At 32.7% G+C, this 24,324-nt stretch overlaps 2 protein-coding genes across 11 annotated transcripts in view; both read left to right on the top strand.

Annotated features, from left to right (window-relative positions):
- The first annotated feature begins 488 nt into the window (after positions 1 to 488).
- LOC122019614 lies at positions 489 to 9,801 on the top strand. The gene is made up of 4 exons (XM_042577068.1): positions 489 to 553; positions 7,577 to 7,723; positions 8,325 to 8,390; positions 9,590 to 9,801. Exons 1-4 carry the CDS (start codon positions 489 to 491, stop codon positions 9,681 to 9,683), a joined length of 372 nt encoding a protein of 123 aa, XP_042433002.1. The 3' UTR covers positions 9,684 to 9,801.
- A 2,300-nt stretch (positions 9,802 to 12,101) lies between these two features.
- Positions 12,102 to 24,324, top strand: part of LOC122019804 (SWI/SNF-related matrix-associated actin-dependent regulator of chromatin subfamily A-like protein 1) — a 61,705-nt gene continuing 49,482 nt past the window's right edge. For 7 of the 10 annotated variants that reach the window (XR_006122037.1, XM_042577340.1, XM_042577337.1 and 4 more), the window contains exons 1-9: positions 12,102 to 12,379; positions 13,352 to 13,406; positions 13,480 to 13,571; positions 13,659 to 13,714; positions 13,801 to 13,876; positions 13,971 to 14,006; positions 14,125 to 14,191; positions 14,978 to 15,044; positions 19,689 to 19,755. Coding sequence is in view for 9 of the 10 variants with exons in the window: in XM_042577340.1 (XP_042433274.1) it covers positions 12,164 to 12,379; positions 13,352 to 13,406; positions 13,480 to 13,571; positions 13,659 to 13,714; positions 13,801 to 13,876; positions 13,971 to 14,006; positions 14,125 to 14,191; positions 14,978 to 15,044; positions 19,689 to 19,755 (732 nt within the window). In the remaining variant the exon portion in view is untranslated. Of the gene's footprint in view, positions 12,380 to 12,978; positions 13,075 to 13,351; positions 13,407 to 13,479; positions 13,572 to 13,658; positions 13,715 to 13,800; positions 13,877 to 13,970; positions 14,007 to 14,124; positions 14,192 to 14,977; positions 15,045 to 19,688; positions 19,756 to 24,324 lie in introns of all 10 variants that reach the window. The other 3 variants (XM_042577339.1, XM_042577336.1, XM_042577343.1) reach the window with 2 other exon arrangements.

Genomic DNA, 24,324 nt, shown 5'->3' with positions numbered 1-24,324 from the left:
TTTTGAGGTCCGAATAGATTAAAAAATGATGATATGAGATTAGGGGTGTAAACGAATCGAATCGACTTGAATCAGAAATATATATGATATTCGAAGTTCGAAATACAAAAAATTTTTGCTCGAGTTTGATTCAAAATAAAATTTGAGCTCGAGCTCGATTCGAATTGTTCGAATCTTTATTTGAGCATATTCAAATTATAATTCTGACTTAAATTTGAATTCAATTTGAATTATTTGAACATTAATTTGAAATATTTAAATTAAAATTATGTAAAAATAATTAAAATTCGATTCGAGTTTGGCTCACGAGTGGCTCGTGAACAATCGAACATAATACTATAGATTTGAATTCGGTTCGAAAAAATATTCGAACGTGTTCGAGTTTGGCTTGAATTTTATAATTTCAAATACGAATCGAATATTTTTTTGAGCTGGCTCAAATAACTCACGATCCGACTCGATTCATTTGAACAAAGAGCATTGAGGTGATGTATGGTGCATATTGGCAACTTCATGGCTCGGGGTTCATGTGGATTGAAGAAAGTTGTGTGAGGCAAATTGAGGGATTATAGGATAAGGAGCATTGAGACGACCAGGATAAAAGTAGATTGAGGCAATAGGTGAAGGATGATGGGATAACATTGGGGAGAGTCAACGGTTCGTGCACATCCATGAGACCAAGTAATATGATAGGAGATGGTTGAGGAATAAAGTTAAGCTCCAATGATAAGTCTTTAACAAGCTATGAGTGTTAAATGATCTATAATCCTTAGGCATTGAGAGAAGAGCTCAACATAAGTGAACTCAACCTATGAGAACTACAGAGTTAGAGTCAACATTCGATTGACAATTGATAATCTGAATAAATTTAATGTTTAAGGTTTACCAGTTAATTAGTATTAGAATATAATTAATCAACTAGTGGATGAGTTAATGGATGAAATATATAATTGATTACAAATTAAAATTCTAAAAAAATAGATCCGTTATATTAACAGTCACTTGATGCTAGACATACGGATATGGAGAGAAGTAAATACAACTACACAAAACGTTGAACACATGATAAGGTAAATCCTGTATCGTAAATTTCTGAAAATTGATCCCTGTTTATTACATTAGAAATGTCATGTGTTTATCGTCTGCACTACGCCTTTAGCACTACAAACTAAAATCCTAAAAGTAGATCCGCTATCTTAGTGACCCCCTAATACCGGTCCCATGAATATAGAGAGAAGTACATATAAGTGTATGATAAAATAAATTTCAAATCGTCAATTCCTGAGAATCTTAAAGTTATCATAAAATGAGGCTCATAGTTTAAAGCCAATGTAGAAATGATGGTAAATGACCAGCCAAACACTAGCCAATGTAGAAATTAAAAAGGAATAGTTAATTTGTAGGGTTGTAAGAATTTGGGAGTTTAAACAATGTTAAATAAATGTGTTAGCAATTCTTATAAGTAGGGTTGTAAATAAGTTTAGTTGAACTGAGCTCGAGTTTGTAGAGTTGAGCTCGAGCTCAAACTCAATATTTAATTATGGATTCAAGCTAGAGCTTGTTTTTTTTTAATTTTATTTTTAATAAATAAATTAATATATTATATATTATAGACATATATTCTTACTTGCTTGTTTGATTCTACAAGCCACCAAGCTAATAATAATTAAGCTCAATTTATAATCAAGCTGGCTCAAACTTAGCTCGAGCTCGGTCAACTTCAAACTCTAGTTGAGTTTTGACCGAATGATTTTACGTACGATCCATAAACGACTTTGCTCATTTGTACCTCTACTTATAAGTGTGATTCTTTATATGATTTCATTTTCCCTATATTAATTGATTGTGACCTTACTAGTTCAGCTGTAAGAGAAGGAACAATCCTATTCACCCATCTAATGTAGTCATCCCGTCCCTCAAGTTGTTTTATCAATTGACTTAATTCTTATACCGATCAACTAAATTTAATTTTAGCTGCTCCAAGGCTGAATCCTCATCTGTTAAGAGACCATGTCTCTTTGAAACTTCCTTATTTGTTAAGGACTAATCAACCTTGATTTATTTGGATGTTTGACAGTTATAGATGATTTTTTTAGAGCTTCATCCATTGCGTACACTACAAAAAAATACAACTTTGGGGACAAAAGTTTGGAACAAAAAAAATTCGTCCCAAAATTGGGATAAATTTAGGGTCGAAAATAAATTTCGACCCAAATAACCAACAAAACTTGCAACAAAAAAATTTCGTTTCAAGTTTGCAACATAAAAATAATTCGTTGCTAAATTCGTCCCCAAATCTGGAACGAAAAAAGAATTTGTCCCAAATTTAGGGACAAATACTGGATTCGTCCCAAATTTGGGAACGAATCGAAGATTCATCCTAAATTCTGGGACGAATCTAGGATTCGCCCCAAAATTTGGGACGAATCCAGAATTCGTCCCAAAATTTGGGACGAATCCAGAATTCGTCCCAAACCTAAAAATATTTTTAAATAAATAAAATGAAACACATAAGGCTTAAATATGGACCTAGAGATCTTGGATTTTGATGAAACAAGTTTCTATGCATTCGTATCGTTGAGCTGATCGTAAATAGGTCATCATCCATAATTTTTAATTATTATTTTCAGTGATTTGAATTTTTAACACCAAATTAGGTCAAATTGAGATTAAAAAATTCCAAATATATATATATTTGGTAAAAAATATTTTTATTGATGGATTTACGATCAAGACAATGAGACGAGCACATAGAAACTTGTTTCATCAAATTCTGATGTCTCTAGGTCCGTATTTAATCCGTCTAATTTTGTTTTTTTTTTTTTTAAATAATTAAATATTTGGGATGAATTCTGGATTCGTCCCAAACTTTGGGACGAATTCCTGGATTCGTCCCAAAATTTGGGACGAATCCAGAATTCGTCCCAAACCTAAAATTATTTTTAAATAAATAAAATGAAACACGTAAGGCTTAAATATGGACCTAGAGATCTCAGAATTTGATGAAACAAGTTTCTATGCATTCGTATCGTTGAGTTGATCTTAAATACGTCATCATCCATAATTTTTAATTATTATTTTCAGTGATTTGAATTTTTAACACCAAATTAGGTCAAATTGGGATTAAAAAATTCCCAATATATATATATTTGGTAAAAAATATTTTTATTGATAGATTTATGATCATGACAATGAGACGAGCACATAGAAACTTGTTTCATCAAATTCCGATGTCTCTAGGTCCGTATTTAAGCCGTCCAAGTTTGTTTTTTTTTTTTTAAATAATTAAATTTTTGGGACGAATCTCTGGATTCGTCCCAAATTTTGGGACGAATCCAAAGATTCGTCCCAAACTTTGGGACGAATCCAGAATTCGTCCCAAACCTAAAATTATTTTTAAATAAATAAAATAAAACACGTAAGGCTTAAATATGGACCTAGAGACCTCGGAATTTGATGAAACAAGCTTCTATGCATTCGTATCGTTGAGCTGATCGTAAATACGTCATCATCCATAATTTTTAATTATTATTTTCAGTGATTTGAATTTTTAACACCAAATTGGGATTAAAAAATTCCATATATATATATATTTGGTAAAAAATATTTTTATTGATAGATTTATGATCATGACAATGAGGCGAGCACATAGAAACTTGTTTCATCAAATTCCGATGTCTCTAGGTCCGTATTTAAGCCGCCCAAGTTTGTTTTTTTTTTTTTAAATAATTAAATTTTTTGGACGAATCTCTGGATTCGTCCCAAATTTTGGGACGAATCCAGAGATTCGTCCCAAACTTTGGGACGAATTCCTGGATTCGCCCCAAAATTTGGAACGAATCCAGAATTCGTCCCAAACCTAAAATTATTTTTAAATAAATAAAATGAAACACGTAAGGCTTAAATATGGACCTAGAGACCTCAGAATTTGATGAAATAAGTTTCTATGCATTCGTATCATTGAGTTGATCTTAAATACGTCATCATCTATAATTTTTAATTATTATTTTCAGTGATTTGAATTTTTAACACCAAATTAGGTCAAATTGGGATTAAAAAATTTCATATATATATATATATATTTGGTAAAAAATATTTTTATTGATGGATTTATGATCAGGACAATGAGACGAGCACATAGAAACTTGTTTCATCAAATTCCGATGTCTCTATGTAGATATTTTTTAAAACATCTATAGATTGATACTAACTAAAAATGTGTTGTGTACTGAACGGTTGTAAATTAGTGTCCGAAAGCTTAAATATGGACCTAGAGATCTCAGAATTTGATGAAATAAGTTTCTATGCATCCGTATCGTTGAGCTGATCGTAAATACGTCATCATCCATAATTTTTAATTATTATTTTCAGTGATTTGAATTTTTAACACCAAATTAGGTCAAATTAGGATTAAAAAATTCCCAATATATATATATTTGGTAAAAAATATTTTTATTGATAGATTTATGATTATGACAATGAGATGAGCACAAAGAAACTTGTTTCATCAAATTCCGATATCTCTAGGCCCGTATTTAAGCCGTCCAAGTTTGTTTTTTTTTTTTTAAATAATTAAATTTTTGGGACGAATCTCTGGATTCGTCCCAAACTTTGGGACGAATTCCTGGATTCGTCCCAAAATTTGGGACGAATCCAGAATTCGTCCCAAATCTAAAATTATTTTTAAATAAATAAAATGAAACACGTAAGGCTTAAATATGGACCTAGAGACCTCGGAATTTGATGAAACAAGTTTCTATGCATTCGTATCGTTGAGCTGATCGTAAATACGTCATCATCCATAATTTTTAATTATTATTTTTAGTGATTTGAATTTTTAACACCAAATTAGGTCAAATTGGGATTAAAAAATTCCAAATATATATATATATATGGTAAAAAATATTTTTATTGATAGATTTATGATTATGACAATGAGACGAGCACATAGAAACTTGTTTCATCAAATTCCGATATCTCTAGGTCCGTATTTAAGCCGTCCAAGTTTGTTTTTTTTTTTTAAAAATAATTAAATTTTTGGGACGAATCTCTAGATTCGTCCCAAAATTAGGGACGAATCCAGAATTCATCCCAAACCTAAAATTATTTTTAAATAAATAAAATGAAACACGTAAGGCTTAAATATGGACCTAGAGACCTCGGAATTTGATGAAACAAGTTTCTATACATTCGTATCATTGAGCTGATCGTAAATACGTCATCATCTATAATTTTTAATTATTATTTTCAGTGATTTGAATTTTTAACACCAAATTAGGTCAAATTGGGATTAAAAAATTCCCAATATATATATATTTGGTAAAAAATATTTTTATTGATAGATTTATGATCATGACAATGAGACGAGCACAAAGAAACTTGTTTCATCAAATTCCGATGTCTCTAGGCCCGTATTTAAGCCGTCCAAGTTTGTTTTTTTTTTTTTTAAAATAATTAAATTTTTGGGACGAATCCAGAGATTCGTCCCAAACCTAAAATTATTTTTAAATAAATAAAATGAAACACGTTAGGCTTAAATATGGACTTAGAGATCTCAGAATTTGATGAAACAAGTTTCTATGCATTCGTATCGTTGAGCTGATCGTAAATACGTCATCATCCATAATTTTTAATTATTATTTTCAGTGCTTTGAATTTTTAACACTAAATTGGGATTAAAAAATTCCAAATATATATATATTTGGCAAAAAATATTTTTATTGATAGATTTATGATCATGACAATGAGACGAGCACATAGAAACTTGTTTCATCAAATTCCGATGTCTCTAGGTCCGTATTTGAGCCATCCAAGTTTATTTTTTTTAAAAAAAAATAATTAAATTTTTTGGACGAATCTCTGGATTCGTCCCAAATTTTGGGACGAATCCAGAGATTCGTCCCAAACCTAAAATTATTTTTAAATAAATAAAATGAAATACGTAAGGCTTAAATATGGACATAGAGATATCGGAATTTGATAAAATAAGTTTCTATGCATTCGTATCGTTGAGCTGATCTTAAATACGTCATCATCCATAATTTTTAATTATTATTTTCAGTGATTTGAATTTTTAACCCCAAATTAGGTCAAATTGGGATTAAAAAATTCCAAATATATATATATTTGGTAAAAAATATTTTTATTGATCGATTTACGATCAGGACAACGAGACGAGCACATAGAAAATTGTTTCATCAAATTCCAATGTCTCTATGTAGATATTTTTTAAAACATCTATAGATTGATACTAACTAAAAATGTGTTATGTACTGAACGGTTGTAAATTAGTGTCCGAAAGCTTAAATATGGACCTAGAGATCTCAGAATTTGATGAAATAAATTTCTATGCATCCATATCGTTGAGCTGATCGTAAATACGTTATCATCCATAATTTTTAATTATTATTTTCAGTGATTTGAATTTTTAACACCAAATTAGGTCAAATTGGGATTAAAAAATTCCAAATATATATATATTTGGTAAAAAATATTTTTATTGATAGATTTATGATTATGACATTGAGACGAGCACATAGAAACTTGTTTCATCAAATTCCGATATCTCTAGGTCCGTATTTAAGCCGTCCAAGTTTGTTTTTTTTTTTAATAATTAAATTTTTGGGACGAATCTCTGGATTCGTCCCAAACTTTGGGACAAATCCAGAGATTCGTCCCAAAATTTGGGACGAATCCAGAATTCGTCCCAAACCTAAAATTATTTTTAAATAAATAAAATGAAACACGTAAGGCTTAAATATGGACCTAGAGATCTCAGAATTTGATGAAACAAGTTTCTATGCATTCGTATCGTTGAGCTGATCTTAAATACGTCATCATCCATAATTTTTAATTATTATTTTCAGTGATTTGAATTTTTAACACCAAATTAGGTCAAATTGGGATTAAAAAATTCCCAATATATATATATTTGGTAAAAAATATTTTTATTGATAGATTTATGATCATGACAATGAGACGAGCACATAGAAACTTGTTTTATCAAATTCCGATGTCTCTAGGTCCGTATTTATGCCGTCCAAGTTTTTTTTTAAAAAAAAAATAATTAAATTTTTGGGACGAATCTCTGGATTCGTCCCAAATTTTGGGACGAATCCAGAATTCGTCCCAAACCTAAAATTATTTTTAAATAAATAAAATGAAACACGTAAGGCTTAAATATGGACCTAGAGATCTCAGAATTTGATGAAACAAGTTTCTATGTATTCGTATCGTTGAGCTGATCGTAAATACGTCATCATCCATAATTTTTAATTATTATTTTCAGTGATTTGAATATTTAACACTAAATTAGGTCAAATTGGGATTAAAAAATTCCAAATATATATATATTTTGTAAAAAATATTTTTATTGATAGATTTATGATCATGACAATGAGACGAGCACATAGAAACTTGTTTCATCAAATTCCGATGTCTCTAGGTCCGTATTTAAGCCGTCCAATTTTATTTTTTGTTTTTTTAAATAATTAAATATTTGGGACGAATTCTGGATTTGTCCCAAACTTAGGGACGAATTTGGGAACAAAATATATTTGTTCCTAATAAACCCTAGATCTAAAACTCACCCGATACTTTTTCCCTTCCCTCATTTCTTTCCCCTCTCTCTCCCCCGTTCCCCCTTCCCAAGCTGCGATTTCCACGTTTCGGCCACATCTCCGACCGACGACGACGTGATCTGCGACGATCGCTTGATCTCCGGGTAAGCACTCTGCCCTCGGATCTCTCCCTCTCGCCGTCGTAGGGCTGCTTGCCGGCGCTGCCTGGCCGCGGGCACAGCTGCCTGGGCGCGGGCAGGCGCTGCCTGGGCGCCGGCAGGCGCTGCCTGGCCGGCGCCGGGAGCTAATGAGTCATCTCAACAAAGAAGTATGAAAAGAAGAGTTTCATTATTGGAGGCATTGAATGGGGGTGGTGGGGAGAACGTACACAGGATTGGTTTGGATTAAATTGGTGCCTAAAGTTTATTGCCGGAAATTAAATGGACTACCGTTTCTTCTGTAAAGGATCAAAGTTATGTATTGAGACCATTGTGGCAGATAAAATTGGCCATCCGACGTTGGAGTTTTTATGCCAAACAAGAAGAAATAGGACTTGTTTATTGTGGCTGTCTGACAGTTTCGAAGTTGGTTGAGCCAAGTTATGCAGATCTCTAGTCCACATTTGACACTTTGATTTTGTTGCTTGATTAAAACTTTGGAGGATCGAATTATACAGGGAAGAAGATCTCTCTTTGCCTTGCCTTATATTTATTTTGCAAAAATACAATCTGAATTTTGATATATCCTAGATTTATTTTCCCCAAGGAATCCTGTGGCGAATTGGAAAGGGAAGGACTTCAAAGCGATGCATTGGAGTCATCAAAGTGTCAGGTAAACTTAATCAACTGTCTTGAATTAGCCATTCACAATATATCTTTTACAACTTTTAATCAGCAATATGCAGTTACAGTATATGGATTCCTTTTTCGGTTAATTATATTGAGCTTTTGTTTGCTCTTAATATTACTGAGCTTATAGACATCCAAAGTAGTCTGTTGATTAACTTATATAACATATTCTTGGGCCAAGTGTTTGATTTGTCTACCATGAATCAATTTGCAATTCTAGTTCAGCTGTTCTGTTTTTGTTGTTACTGGAGAAATGCTCCAAGAAGAACAATGTTGCCTTCATTGGTTCATGTGAGTGCACTGTAGTTTAACTAGTCAAATGCTAGCATTGCCTTCCTATTTGATATGGTACGAGTCCACTAGACACGAGTACAATAAGAGCTCCTCGGATGAAAGAGAAAGGTAGTTGGTGCAGTAGTTGGCCGGACCCCTCATTGTTTGTAACGTGATCAGAAATGAAGTCAAACAGGAATTGTGCACGAGAATAAAAACCAAAAACACTGAAAAGTTGAGTAGTTGAGCTCATTGGGAGCTTGTGTATGATATACTGACATCTAATTAGGCATTTAATGCAAGTTCTCAGTAACTCGTAAACAGGGAGCTTTGTCATAGACAGCGTACAAAAAGTATGAAAGTGAAGCTCCCAACCACACTAGTAAGCCTCGGTGGATGCCGCACTCGGTGGCGGTGGAGGTGAGGCTTACGATTTCTGTTAGAAAAATATGTTTTTCTTTTGATTCACCTTGCTCTTAGAATCTGACTGTATAAGCTTGGAGAGCCAAAATGGAAGATGAAAAATTGTTTTGATCTTGTGAATATGAATTCATTATCCTCTAATGAATTCAAGTTGATAATTGATTGACGAAGACCTCACTTAGCCAATGGAGTGCGAAATAAATAAATTTTATGACCTTTGAACAATGCATGCATATCATGGGTCTGTTCTCAAAATGTGTATGATTAAAAAAATATGATAACAAATCTTAAAAGAACTGGTGCCCTGCATGAATACTACAAGTATGATATGTCCATGTTTACACAGTAAAACATTGTGTTAATTAATGTAAACTATGCATATCATGGGTCTTGTTTCCAATTATTCTTGTTACATGGCCATATCGTATAATTTTTAAAAGCTTTCTTGTTACACTTGATCTGGTTTATTTGTTTGTTATTATGTAGGCAAAGGAGATTTGATGGGGATCAAAGATTTTTGTGGCACACGAAGATGACTATATGTATTCTTAGTGTTCTTGGATGGCTGATGGACTTTTAAAACATTCGGTTGTTGAACTTTGTATCATATTTTCTAGTAGCTTGGATGGATGATGGATCTTGTAAACTTTGTATCATATTTTCTAGTAGCTTGGATGGATCTTGTAAACTTTGTATCATATTTTCTAGTTAGCTTGGATGGATCTTGTAAACTTTGTTGAAATGTAAACTTCATGGAATCTTTATATTTCTTGAATTATGAGTTGATGTGTTGAAATGTTAAATTAGGATGTGTTGAAATGGTAAATTAGGATGTGTTGAAATGTTAAATTAGGATGTGTTGAATGCATATTATTGTTATTTGAATTTGTTTTGTTTATGTATTTATGGATTGTATTGTAGAAATAAATTGAATCTGGAAAAAATATTTGATATATAGACGAATTTGGCAACGAAAATTATTTGAGCCAATTCTATCGTAATTTGGGACAAAATTATTTTCGTCCCAGAATCTGGGACGAATTTGGATTCGTCCCAGATTCTGGGACGAATTCTGGGATGAATTTTGTGGATTCGTCCCAAAATTCGTCGACGAATTCTGGGACGAATTCTGGGACGAAAATTTACCATACGATTTTCAAAATCGTGGACAATTTTTGTTGCCAAATTCGTTGCCAGATTTGCAACAAATTTATTATTCGTTCCAAATTTAGGAACAAAAATGGCAACAACAAAAATTTTGTCACCGAATTTGTCCCCAAACTTGTTGTAATATTAGGGACAAAATTGGCAACAAAATATAATTTGTCACCGAATTCGTCCCCAAATTTGTTGCAAAGATAGAGACAAATTTACCCATGTGAATTCGTCCCCAAATTCGTTCCTAAGTTTGCAACAAAAACTATTTTCGTTGCAAATTTGTATAATTTTTTGCAACGAATTTGGGGACGAAAATTTTATTCGTCGTCAAATTCGTCCCCAAATTCGTTCCTAAATTTGCAACAATCCATATTTCGTTCCAAAAGTTGGCATCAACCAGTTTGGGACGAAAAAATTTTCGTCCCTGATTTTGTCCCAGAATGTTTTTTTTTTTGTAGTGGTAGTTAGTTAATCTTAATCTATTAGGATTTTTATTTATCAAGTCTCTGATCAATCTTGACATGTTAATATTCTACTTGCTTATAATTATCATTTTACGAGAGTTTAACATTATTGACATTCAATCAACTTTGATCTACTGTATTTTTATTATTTACTAAGCATCCGATGATATGTGATTTGCTTGAACTTTATGATTGTCTGAGCATCTAATCCTACTCGATGTACCTAAATTTATCTCTACTAATAATCCAGCCTTTTTTTAGCTTATTTGGACTTCCACTATCAATAGTATTCTATTATGCTTTTCCATTAGCTTATTTGGACTTCCCCTATCAATAGTATTGTATTATGCTTTTCCATTACCAACTACTCGTCTGTCTTTTTTTTTAATGTCAATATTTGATATATTTAAATAACAAATATATGGCTCAAATATCAAAATTTAAAAGACTAAATTGGCATTGATTGGACCAGCAAAGATGAAGAATTTATAAAGACATGATATATTGGCATAGAGTCTAATATTTATATGTCTATGGGTTATGGTGTAACGAGAGGAGATTTAGATCATCACTCAGGCATTCATGGTCATGTAACTAAAATATGCTGGGCCTAATATTTAAAGTATTTGTAATTTCATTATTTTAGAATAATTTATTGAATCGATTTAATCTAATGTTTGGCTACATATTTTAATATATACTGATTGTGTACACGTGACGTCACATTGTCCCTTTATAATCAAATTATATTAATTAAAATATTTTAGCATTAAAATACTAAAGTAGAGTTATTAGGGTAAAGTAACTTTTGAAAATCTGAATTATTTGGGCCTTTAAAAATCTGAATTATTTAGATTTTCGAGTGTTACCCCTTGCGACTTTCCTATGAAAAAATTAATTTAATTTAATATTATACTTATCTTAGTAAAAAAATTAAGAAAAGTATATTTTTTAACATTGTCGGCCTAAAATATTTATAGAAGTTTTTTTGATCATATTGTTGTCAATTCTAAGATGTGGGACTAAAGAGAACTATATTTTTTTATATAAAACAACAAGAAAAAATTAATGATGAGAAAAATTTATAATAACATGTCGCAGTTGAGTCTTGAACTATAAATTACTGATTGTTTCGCTTGTGAAATTATTAATAAATTTTGAAATTATTTTTAATGTGAATAGAAAAAAGGATATTAATGTAAATTCATTTTAGGCTTCATCAAAATTAGTTAGTAAAGGAGGAGATTTAGTTAGTTAGTAAAGGAGGAGATTTTTAATAAAATAATAAAATATATATATTATATTAAATTATAATTTAAAAATTTTGAATATTTTTAAAAATAAACTTGAGTATATGTTAATATACATTTGTATTTTTGTCCTTTCTCAATCGCGGTCCCGGGCCGCCGGCGAGAGGGTTTTGAGGAGCGGCGATCGAATGGAAGAGTTGGACGACTGGGGGCTCAGTGCAGAAGAGCTCAACTTCCTGGAGGAGGATGCTATCAGGAAAATCTCTGAGAGGAAGGCTTCCTCCGTTGCCTCTTCTTCATCTTCTTCTCCCCTTGCACGCCAAGCTGACGCCTCCAAGAACCCACTTTTCAAGCCGGTTGACAAACCCCCTTCTAAGACCTCCTTAGAATCCCGCTACGGCAAGGTAACGAGTCAGGGGTTGCCCTCGTGTTTATGTAATCCCGTGTTTATCTGCTTGGCTTGTCGATTAAGCAAAGCTGGACATTTTTTTTTAAACTTAACAATCAATCTACTCTTTGCGATAGAGTTTTTTTTTTTTTTTTAACCTTTAACCGGTTCTTTCAGCCTTTTTCTGACTGTGAAGGGAATTTATGGGCATCCTTTATCCAAAACAGTCACGAGAACTGGAAGGATGTTTCTTTTGTTCAAGTTTCTGTCTATGAAGTGAAAAATTCGATCACCACTCTTGGTGAACTGCCAAATAAAGGCCTCCATGAAGTCATAGCATTATGGCTGGTAGATAGTTATGTGAAATATGAAGACAACATTTTTGTATTGGTTTCCTTTTTGTCTTCCATAGATTTCCCCTGTAGGTTATGATGATTATCAATTCAAATGAATTACGATTCTCGTGAATCTCTTGCTTTTTTTTAGTCACATGCACACATTTGCTTATGATAAGCATGCTTATTGTCAGAGATAGTAGATGGCTTTTCTAGCACTTTTGGTTGATTATATAGGCAAAGGCCTCCCATTCAATTTTAATAATTTTCTGTTGAGCAGAAATATGAAATGTGAAGGCAACATGCAAGTTTTTTGGTCACATGCACTCATTTGTATATAGCGAGTGGGTTCGGAAGCAGTGAGTTGATGATATAGGTACCGTTTCATGTCTTACTTGACCACATATAGCATCCTTTTAGATTTATGTTTATCACCTTTAGAATTCGTATGCATCTTTTATGAGCTCTCTAGTGTCTCGAGGATGCCATTTCTTATAGCAATCTGAATGTCACTTTTGTGACTTAAAAAATTCATGCTTTTTTCCATTTATTGCTGCCATGTCTGTTCTATTTCTGCATTATGCCTCTTCACCTTGGGAAATGCTAGGATACGAACCTACTTTTAAAGTATCATATCTTGATATCTTGTTTAGGTTGAAGCCTTTCCTCCTCAAGATATTTCTTCAGCTGACATATCCACAGGGACAGGTACTTTCCTTAAAGTTCTGTTTTAAGTAGTCTTGTGTAGGAAAATTTGAGCTTACTTGGTTTACCTTTCTAGGGGAAAGCACCAGATCTGCCCTACCCACACTTTCTGTCAGATTTTGTGTTCATGAAAGTGGTGCCATTGCTGCAAAGTTCTCATATCATGCGGTAATTCATCTTCTCAATACCTACATTTCACGTATTTGGACTTGTATAGAACTATCTGTTATTTTATAATTTGTATGTTCATTCCAGTTACTCGTAGATGCTTTTCACAAGATCCCAAAGACGAGCTGGCATGCAAAAGAAAGGTATTGTGTCCACTTTTATGAATATTCTAAATGTTGTTTTAATTGGTTTCTTTACATTTTCTATTCCTTCAATGATAAATCACTAGGCTATGGATGTTTCCTCTATCATCCTTGGCAGTGGCTGAGGAGGTTCTTAGTGCAGTGAATGGTGCAAATGTTGAGGTATTTCTATTATTTTATACTGTCTTTTCTCATGTTTGTGGACTATTCGGTATAGTTTTTTCCCCCCTTTGTTTCGGTTATGGATTCAACAAAGTGGATCATATCAATCAAGATATTGGAATATGCTATGGTAAGTGTTGTGTTCTTTTACTTTTTGGATCAGTACTGTCACACTAGTGAGTGAGTCAAATTTCACAAAGTTTTCCAAAGTAATCAAAATTATTTACTCAAATAACCATCATTCTTAGGTAGAGAAGCTAGACGTATTGGTGCATCGTGCCCTGGGAGCTGCCTCTGCTGTTAATGATCTTCGAGGTAAATGCCCATACATGTGTTAGAGATGCTTAATGACCCCTAACTGCGTGTCAATGATTACAATTATACTAGTTATTATAAGTTTGCATTTGCATTGCCTCCATGGTTGTATTTGTGCTTCAGGGCATTGTAGTCATGCTATTACCTTTCCAAGTTAATTGATATGCCACATCATTCATCCTTATATCACAAATGAAACTTGAATCCCATGGTCATGGGCCCATGGTTTTACATCTGAATGAATATTGCCTGATGAGAGCGGTATGTACTGGTCTGACAAGCATTGACATCAGTTAGGTACAATGGACTGTTTTCTGCTGTAATTTCTTATTTGTTTGTATGGAATTGAACCATTCAGTTTCTTCAAACACCAGTGCTGTACTAGTGTCAGCTCCATTTGGTTCTAGACAGGGACAGATATTTTTTAGTTTGAACCATAGTCAAGTATATGATTCACTTTAGTTAAATTAGTAATGATTCTTTGTTTGTTCGTCCTCTTTTCGGTTTCAGTTCTAATCTGTTTCAATTTGTTCTTTCATATTTTTGACCTTTTCTTGTATTTAGAACTAGAAGGCCTATCTTGAAGCTCAAATTTTATGAGTCCACCTTTTCTTCTCTCTTGGTAGTGTGCATCATACTTAAATCATTGCTTCTTTTTTATCAAGTTTTGTAAGGTCATTCTGATGTAGAGTGTTGCAACACTTTTCTAATATGTTCACTCCTTTTTTTATTGGTAACTCTTGTATTAAGTTTTTCCAATATGATACTAATTAACCTTCTGGAAAGATCTCTATGACAGGATGCCAAGCTATCTTGAGACGAAACTTCTACCTTTCCAAAGAGAAGGAGTTAGGTATGTAGTATACTACTGATTTTAAAGATAATATGGATCCTATCGAAAGGTATAGGTTTCATTTGACCATGTATTCTTCTACCTTTCGAAGAAGTTAGGCATATAATATACAACTGATTTTTGAAGAGAACATGGATCCTATACAAAGGTTTAGGTTTTGAATAACATGGATCCTATATAAAGGTTTAGGTTTCATTTAACCATTTACTCATGTTTGCAAGATTGTAAGTTGTGTCTTGTTCATGGTTTGAAATATACCATGTTAGGTGGCATGCTTGAAATATACTATTTGTATATGATAGAAGCATGAGATTGTTATGGGTTAACTCTCCGGTATTTCTTGTACTAATCATGCTGATGAGTATCATGTTGTGCTGACACTTGACATGCTTTGACACACTTATGCACATATCCATATGGATTCAAGTATAGTTTGAAATCTCGGATATCGTGTCAATGTCATGAATGTCTTATCATAATGAGACTTAATACCCTTTATATATTATGATATTGATCAAGATGAATTGAGATAATGTTATTTTTGTAAAACTTGTGTCAATACAAAATAATATCAAAATTGTACTATTCTAAATGGAACATAAATTCAGAACTCAACTATATAGGTATCTTATGTTCTTTTCCTTCTACATCTCCTTCCGCTTTACACCTCTAATTTGCCATCGACGCCATACATAAAACCTCGACATTATACAACAATAACAACCAAGTCTTTATACCATTAAGTAGGGTTGGTTATATGTATCCTCCTATATAATTGGGCTTGGTTCCATATTATATATATGTAAATATATTTTATCTTATTTATCGTTGCTAATCAAGTTTTCTTTAATCTCTCTTTTCTTCGATTGATGTCGTATTGATCATGATCTCACATCGCTTAATGGAATATTTGTTGGTTGCCTAAGTACATGTTCATACTCTCTTAAACTCGTGTCTCATAGTTTTTCCTCAATAGGTGCAACCTTAATTTTCTCCAATGTTTTTATTTTTTATCTTGTCTATTCTCGTATCTTTGCATATCCACCTTAATATCCTCATCTTTACAACTCATCTTCTGCTCGTGTGTTCGCTTCATAGTTCAATATTCAAATTTATATAATATAATAGATCTAACTGCTGTTTTGTAGAACTTTTCTTTAAACTTTAGAGGTACTTTACGAGCTTAAAAGGTACTTTATGATCACAAAAAACACATGATGTCCTCCTTCATTTTAATCATCTTGCTTATATCCTATGTAAAATATCTCTATTAACTCCTCTATGTTTTTGCAAAAGCGATCTTAAATACTTAAAACTTTTAATCATATAAATAATTCATTATCTCGATCTTAATAATTGTCTTACTATGTCTACTATTACTAAATTTAAATTTCATATGCTTTATCTATACTAAGCTTAAAACCTTAAACTTAGGACATTGACACTATATTGAAACAATATCGTTCAATTCAAAAACCAAAACTCTTATTGAAGCTTGAATTAAGGCAATGTTTATTATTTTTTACTAGCTTGCTTCTTCAAAATTCTGATTTAATTGTTTATCTAATTCCTATAGTTTTAATTTTATACTTAAACAAGTAGTGGAAAAATATCATAGGTATAAAACTTAATAAATTTGCCTCAACGCACATTAAAGTACAAAAAGGTAAAATTATATTTAATGTAATTACTAATTGATATAGTTCTTTAAAAATTAGAAAATTTGAATGAAAGAGAATTGAGTAAAATTAATCTAAATTCATATGGGTGTGCTTTAATATATGTTGAATATCACTACAATTATAGCACAACAAAATTTATTTCAATTGACAATTACAATTGCCTTGCTTGTATAAGCAAATAACTAAAGAAATGAGTATTAAATAAATAATCTCATCTAAATTTATCTAGACATGCTTCGATGCATGCCAAAGTACAATGAGTGTCAGGACAACATGATGCTAAAATGGAGCCACCCCAGTTGGAAACCAAACTTCCAGCACCTTGGCGCTGAACTCAAACCACTCTGGTTGGAGACTAAAACTCCAGCACCGCGGTGCTGAAATCAAGCAACTTTAGTTGGGAACAAAATATTCGGCATGGAATGAATATTTAATGCGCATCACCAGCTATATTGATCCCTTCTTTTCTTTCTTTATCTTCTTCCTTCCTCCATCTCTAATTACTCCCTCCACCTCTTGTCACTTTGGCATGATATCAAAATCGTATTGTTTTGGTCATCACTGAAACCTTAGCTCAGAATAAGATATTAAAGCTGGGTCTAGTGCACTGTGTATATGTCCTTCCCACCTTAATTTATGCATATATAGACTATAGAAAAAAGCTATAGATCATAAAATTGATAAATATGGCTCATGCCAAATGCTCAACAATTTAAAATCTGTCGGCACTGCTTTCTCCCAATGTGGATATACATTAAAGTCTCAATACCTACATCATCAAGCAACTAAGTCAATTAAACAATTTGTAAGTCACTTAATACCAATTTGTAGATATGGAAAGATCTAAATGCATAAATCATAAGGATGACAATAATTCAAATTATTTTTCTTTTTTTTTTCTCCTTCGGTGATGCACTGGAACTTTTATGGTCTTCATTTATTTTTGACTCAACTATTTTACATTTATTTATTGGTAAATTTTTAATTACTAACAAAGATTTATTGGGGGTGATGGATGTGGACGTGAAGGTGGTGCCTATAACAATAACTGTGGTGGATGACCAAATCACGACAACCTGCTTGTTTTATGAATTTAAGTGTTTGAAACTATTTGATTTGACAATTTTCATCATTGTTTGATCACAATGATGAAGTGATAGAATTTGAATTTAATGTGGTGATGGTAGGTATATTTGGTTTCTCTGTGAGTGACTTGCTTCTACTTTTTAATAAATACGAACCATTCTATTAAAATACTTGGCAGGTATATTTGGTTTCCCATACCATTGGCTAATGCATCAAATGCATAGGGGTGAGCAATCGGTTAATAATTGAAATGATCAAACCGTTTAAATCTGTTTTTTTTACTTAACCGAACCTACTGAACTTCCCAACAAAACCCGAACAGTCGAAAATCGAAATAATTGATTTTTTCATCAATGCTTTTCATCAATATGATTAACAGTCAAGTCGAAGGATCAATTGTTAAACAATCTATTTGATTTTTTAAGTCTAGCAGTCAATTCATCAATTGGCTGCTATAGCAATCGATTGATGATTTGCATCGACCGACTACTATAGCAATCGACTGGTAACAATATAGCAGTCAATTGCTATTTTCGGTTTAATTGGTTTAGCCAATTTGTACTTTTAAAACTGAGACTGAACCTATTTGACCTAAATAACCAATATTTTAAAGAAAAAAACCGAATTAACCGAACCAAACTTTAAACTTCAGTATTCGGTTTAACCAACCTTTTGCCCACCCCTACAAATGCATATACAAGCTAACATAAATAAACTAATATAATGGCTGGCACTATTTTTGAATTGCTTAAAGGAAGAACATTGTCCAATATTTAATTTATTTGCCTCAAATCTATAATGGCTGACCCTATTTCTCATGGCAGGCCTCTGAGTTATTCAACAAAAAGAATATTAATCATCAGTGCTTAACTATTAAACAAAAAGAAGACAATATAATTAATCATCAAAGCTTCCAAAAGAGTTTATTATATTGGGCAAAAAAATAAAAAACTTTCATCTACGTTGTTGTGTCTATTAAGAGATGGAGTCGGCTTGTAGCAGGCTTCAAGCAGAAAGATTTAGGAGATTACCTTAGGGCTTACTGGAATTTATACAAGATAATCTTGGTAATTAATTTTTTTGACATGATATATCTTTCGTTTCCAATGACAACACGCACTCACACCCTTTAATGAAGTGTGTTTGCTTTAAGGCACTGGTGCAACAAGCATAACTTGCAGTTGGTGATTAACGATGACAGTTGTGGCCACATGCTTTTTGACACATTCTTTTATATTTGACAACATCAAAGATATGAATGTTCTGGATGTGAAATTGTGACAGCCTTAAGGCACGGTGCAATGAACTTAACTTGCAGTTGATGAAATGGCGATGATGGTTGTGAGAGTTGAGACATTTATGACAAGCATTGGTCCATGAGTTGTAAAAAAACAATAATGAAATGTTTGACAAATAAAAATAATAATGAAATAGATTTGATTAAATTGTGAGGTGGGAGGTGCCCATGGGAGATAAGGAACGACACCAAGCAATTGTGCGACAACAATGGAGACCGACTCCAAAGAAGGTTCAATAAAATTTGATTAATTTTTGAGATCCGAGTACAAACTAGAGACTATTGGTTGAAATCTGAATACAATACAGAGTTTACTTAGAAATAGGAGAAGTACAAAGTAATGAAGATAGTGGGCAAATGATTCATTAACACGTGAAGAACATGAATCATGCTAAATTTGTTGCAACATAATTACTGTTTTTTTGAACTGACATTATTTGTTAATAATTTATAATTGTACATCAAAATTGTATTGATCATACCTGAATGTTTAAGAGCTGCGTTAACCATTTATCTTTTTCTTATTCCAGAATTATAAATTTTTGTAATCTGATTTGCATGTTAAATTTTCTATATTAGATTCATTTTGCAGCATGGTGGGCGTGTTCTTCTAGCTGATGAGATGGGTCTTGGAAAGACATTACAGGCATTGGATCTTGGGCCCAGAACTTGTATCGTGCTTTCAAGTTCTTAAGTATTTAGTGTGTAATTTAAGTTGAATCTTCTTTTATTGATGACATCCAATACTTATTTTGTTATTTCCCCTTTTGTTTGTGTCTAATGTCTTTTGGTGCATTTCTTATGGGTAAGGTAGCATTTGCAACTTTGAGAATCTCAGCCTCCACCGAGTTGAAAACTTTCAATACCTAAAGGCTTCAACTAGAAAGTCAAAACTGTCAAATGTTTGAAATTAAAACATTGTAAAATAGTATATAGTTTTTTGTTAGCAAGCTGAAATTCAGGTTGCTTAGAATTGGGGTGGTGCTCAACCAAAACATTTGCCACGCAACATTTGGTATATATGATACTGAATTAGAAGATTGTTCAAATTGCACATATTCTTCTTCATCAATGGTTAAATCTTGGCTTCATTATGGATTTCAGTCTCTTGCCAAGATGGTATGGTATTAGTATTGACTTTTATGGACCCATGATACACAGGTGGAATCATGCCAACCTACTTTCAGACTGATTTCATTCTTTGATCTCCTTCCACTTGGCTTGAAATATTATTATTTTCAAGTTGTGTTTTTTTTACTATCTATCTGTGGCTAGGTATTTGGAACTTGCCCTTCCATTTTGCTCCATGCAAGTCTATATTCCTTGAAATATGTTAATTAATTGATCTTTGACTACATAATTAAATTTTCTTTTGTCTTCATTTCTTCTTTGTGCCTTCAACACTAAACATTTTTACAGTTCTGTCTGTAGAATCTATTGGCCTTTGATTAACATGTCCATACCATCTTAACCTATTTTCTCATCTCCTACTATTTGGCCTATTTACCTATAAAAGGTAAGAAATAGATCAAATTCATAGCAGTTAAGCTGGCATATGTAAAAAGAGCTTGAGAATATTTATTATTTTTTAATGTAGTACTTATGCACAGTTCTTTAGTTGTATAATATGATTATTGGCAAGGTTTGAAATCTCATTCTATTTTGGGGTTTTAAACCTCGGCTAAGATGAGATTGTGTTGATGATGTTGACGGCCTGTCGAGATGGTGGTGTCAGTTGGAACTAATTAGGAGGAAGAATAAGAGGAGAGGAAGAAGAAGAAATGGGAAGGGCAAGGAGTAAAGAGTAGTGGAATGCTTGTAGTTCTAATTTGTACTGTCTTGAATAGGAATCAAGGGAGAGTCAGCTGTTGCCTTTGTGTCTCAAAGAGGAAGTTAGGACGCTGCTGAGCAGTTTCACTATTGCCCAGAGTTATCCGCTCATCTCGAAGAGGATTGGAACCCTCACTACATCTCAAGCAGGAAGACTACAAGGATGAACCCTTGCTTGCATTGCTAGAGTTTGAAGAGGATGCAAGGGGATGCCAGTATTTGTTCTGCACTGCTCTGTGTCAAGGGGACACAAGGACCAATAATAGATTGAGCAGACCATAAATGAGAAGGTGAAGAAGAGAGAGAAGAAGAAAAGGAGGAAGAAATCTACTCGTTCATTTACTGTTCTTGAATACTATTGGAGTTCATATCACTGATATAGGCTGAAACCAATGCATTGATCCCTTGGTATAGGTATTACATGGTTGGGATCAAGCAGAAGGTATTTATGCCCAGGCCAATCCTGTTTTGGTGGGAGTCAATGGATGGAATGATGTATTTCACTTCTGCTGAATGACATGGAACCAGATATGAACCATGTAACTGCCTAATGCTTGTTGTCTCCATGTAGGTTTCAGACTGTCAGTATCGATGCTTCACAGCATGCAAGTTATAACTAGGCTCCATCTTCTCTATTTGGGTTGACGTCTACATACAGGGTACAACTAGGAGAGATGTTTCCATTATCATTCATTTTATAACAATCAAGCCATTTAACTAAACTTGTTGACTATAGCATCTCTTACACTGATCAGCATTTTGTCAACTCACACTTAAGTTTGTCAACTCTGTCCGTGACGAACCAGTCATGACCGGTTCCAAGCCCGGATAAAAAAGGAGGGTTGCGTTAGGTTGCCAGCCAACATTAAAACTATGACAACTATTCAATGAATGAATTCATTAAACTATTGTGCTAATGCTAGATTGTTCCTGGAAGGAACGCGTTGCAGGGTTCGATGTAACGTCTCGGCAAGGACCGTTACATCTCCAGAACTCGGGTATAGTGCTCAATATGTAAGAGTTCGCGTTGTAAGGTTCAATTGTAACGTATCGATAAAAATCGCTACATCTCTACGAGAACTTGAGTGTGGTGTTAAATAGGCAAGAGTTCTCATACCATAGGTTGGATAAAAGCAAATATGATAGGAAAATTAATAATCTAAGATTTTGAATATGAAACATAAGAACCCTTTTTACACTGTAAGTAGGATTAGATGAAGCTACTAAATCAAGGTTTTGGGACGACTTATATGAAATATTACAAAACATTCTGCCAAATGAATGATTTTAATAGGAGGTGATCTAGATAAACATGTCGGAGTGAAAAATGAGAATATGAGAGAGTACATGGGGTTATGAGTTTGAAACGAGAAATAAGGAAGGGGAAACTATATTAGATTCTGTGATAGTATATGACTTTATATTAGCTAATACATTTTTTAAGAAAAGAGAAAAACACTTAGTCACATTCAAAAGTGGGAATAATAAATCGCAAATTGATTTTCTTATGGTTAGGAAGAAGGATAGAAATATTTGTAAATATTGCAAGGTTATCCCTAAAAAAAACTTAACTACCCAACATATGTTAGTAGTATTGGATATATGCCTTAAACATAGTATGAATAAAAAGAAAATATATACGACTCCTAAAATTAAGTGGTGGAGGTTAAAGTATGAGAAACAAAATATATTTAAGGAGAAGGTAGGAGTACAAAAATTAGGTGAAATATATGGTGACTCTAATTCGATATGGGATAAGATGATATTAAAGTTGAAAATAGTAGCTAAGAGTGTACTCGGTGAGTCAAAGAGACATGCACCACTAAGGAATCTTGGTGGTGGAATGAGAAAGTATAAGAGAAAGGGAAGGAAAAATGAATAACTTATAAGGAATTATATATTTGTAAGAACGAGGAAAACTTAAAAAAATATACAATAGCCAAGAAACAAGCTAAGAGAGAATGAAGTAAAAATAAATTTTTTGAATGATTATATCAAAAATTGGATACAAAGAAGGGGGAAAAAAATACATTTATAGAATAGCTAAAGTGAGAGAAAGGAAGACAAGAGATCTTATCCAAATAAAATGTATTAAAAATGAATGTAATAAGGTATTAATAAATGATGGAGAAATAAAAGAGTGGTTGAAGAGGTATTTTCATCAACTTTTTAATGAACGTTTAGGTAACCAATTTAACTTGGGTAATTTAAGTATGTCAAATGAGGATAGAAATTTAAATTTTATCGTAGAATTCAGACTTCAGAAGTAGAATAAGCTTTAAATGGGATGTACAATAGAAAAACTGTTGGACCAGATGATATTCCGATAGAGGTATATTTAACATGATATTGAAAACGAAAAAAATACCTGATAAGAGGATAAGTAATCTAGTTCCTTATTATAAGAACAAGGGAGATGTACAATATTATGTAAACTATAGGGTATTAAACTAATGAGTCATACTATGAAATTTTGGGAAAGAGTAATAGAAAAAAGATTAAGGAGACCACGGTGATTGAAAATTAATTTGGATTCATACTTGGAAGGTTGATGATAGAAGCTATACATCTTCTTAGACAATTAATTGAAAAATATTATGAGCAAAAACAAGATCTACGCATGATATTCATTGATTTAGAAAAAACTTATGATAGAGTACCAAGAGAAATTAGATGGGGAATTCTAGAAAAGAGAGGTGTTAGCGTAACATATATTGAACTAAGGATATGTACGAGGATGTAACGATCAGAGTAAAGATTTCGGGCAGAATAACTGAAACATTTCCAATAAAGATAGGGTTACATCAAGAATTAGCTCTGAGCCCTTATCTTTTTAACTAATTATGGATGAACTCATTGCACACATTCAAGACACAGTATCATGTGCATGTTGTTTGCATATAATATTATTTTGTTAGATGAAACACGCGAAGGAGTAAATGCTAAACTAGAATTTTGACGGGAAACACTAGAAGGGAAATGCTTTAGGTTTAGTAGAATAAAGATAAAATATATGAAATTTAAGCTTAGCAAAATTAGACGTAATGAGACAATTGTTAAGATAGGAGATAACGAGTTGCCCGGAACCGAGAGCTTTAGATATTTAGGATCATTTTTGCAAAATGATGGAGGGATTGAGAGAGATGTCTTACATAGAATACAAGTAGGTTGAAATGGAGGAGAGCGTCAGGTGTTTTATGTGATTGTAAAGTATCCCTAAAACTTAAAGGAAAATTCTACAAAACTGCAGTTAGACCTGCTATGCTATATGGAGCTGAATGTTGGGCTATGACTCGAGCACATGAGTAGAAGATGACAGTTGCAGAGATGAGGATGTTAATGTGTATGTGTTGACATGCGAGGAGGGATAGAATAAGAAATGAGA

The sequence above is a fragment of the Zingiber officinale genome, chromosome 9A (genome assembly GCF_018446385.1).
Source record: "Zingiber officinale cultivar Zhangliang chromosome 9A, Zo_v1.1, whole genome shotgun sequence".
NCBI lineage: Eukaryota > Viridiplantae > Streptophyta > Magnoliopsida > Zingiberales > Zingiberaceae > Zingiber > Zingiber officinale.
This window is presented reverse-complemented; position numbering and strand designations above follow the sequence as displayed.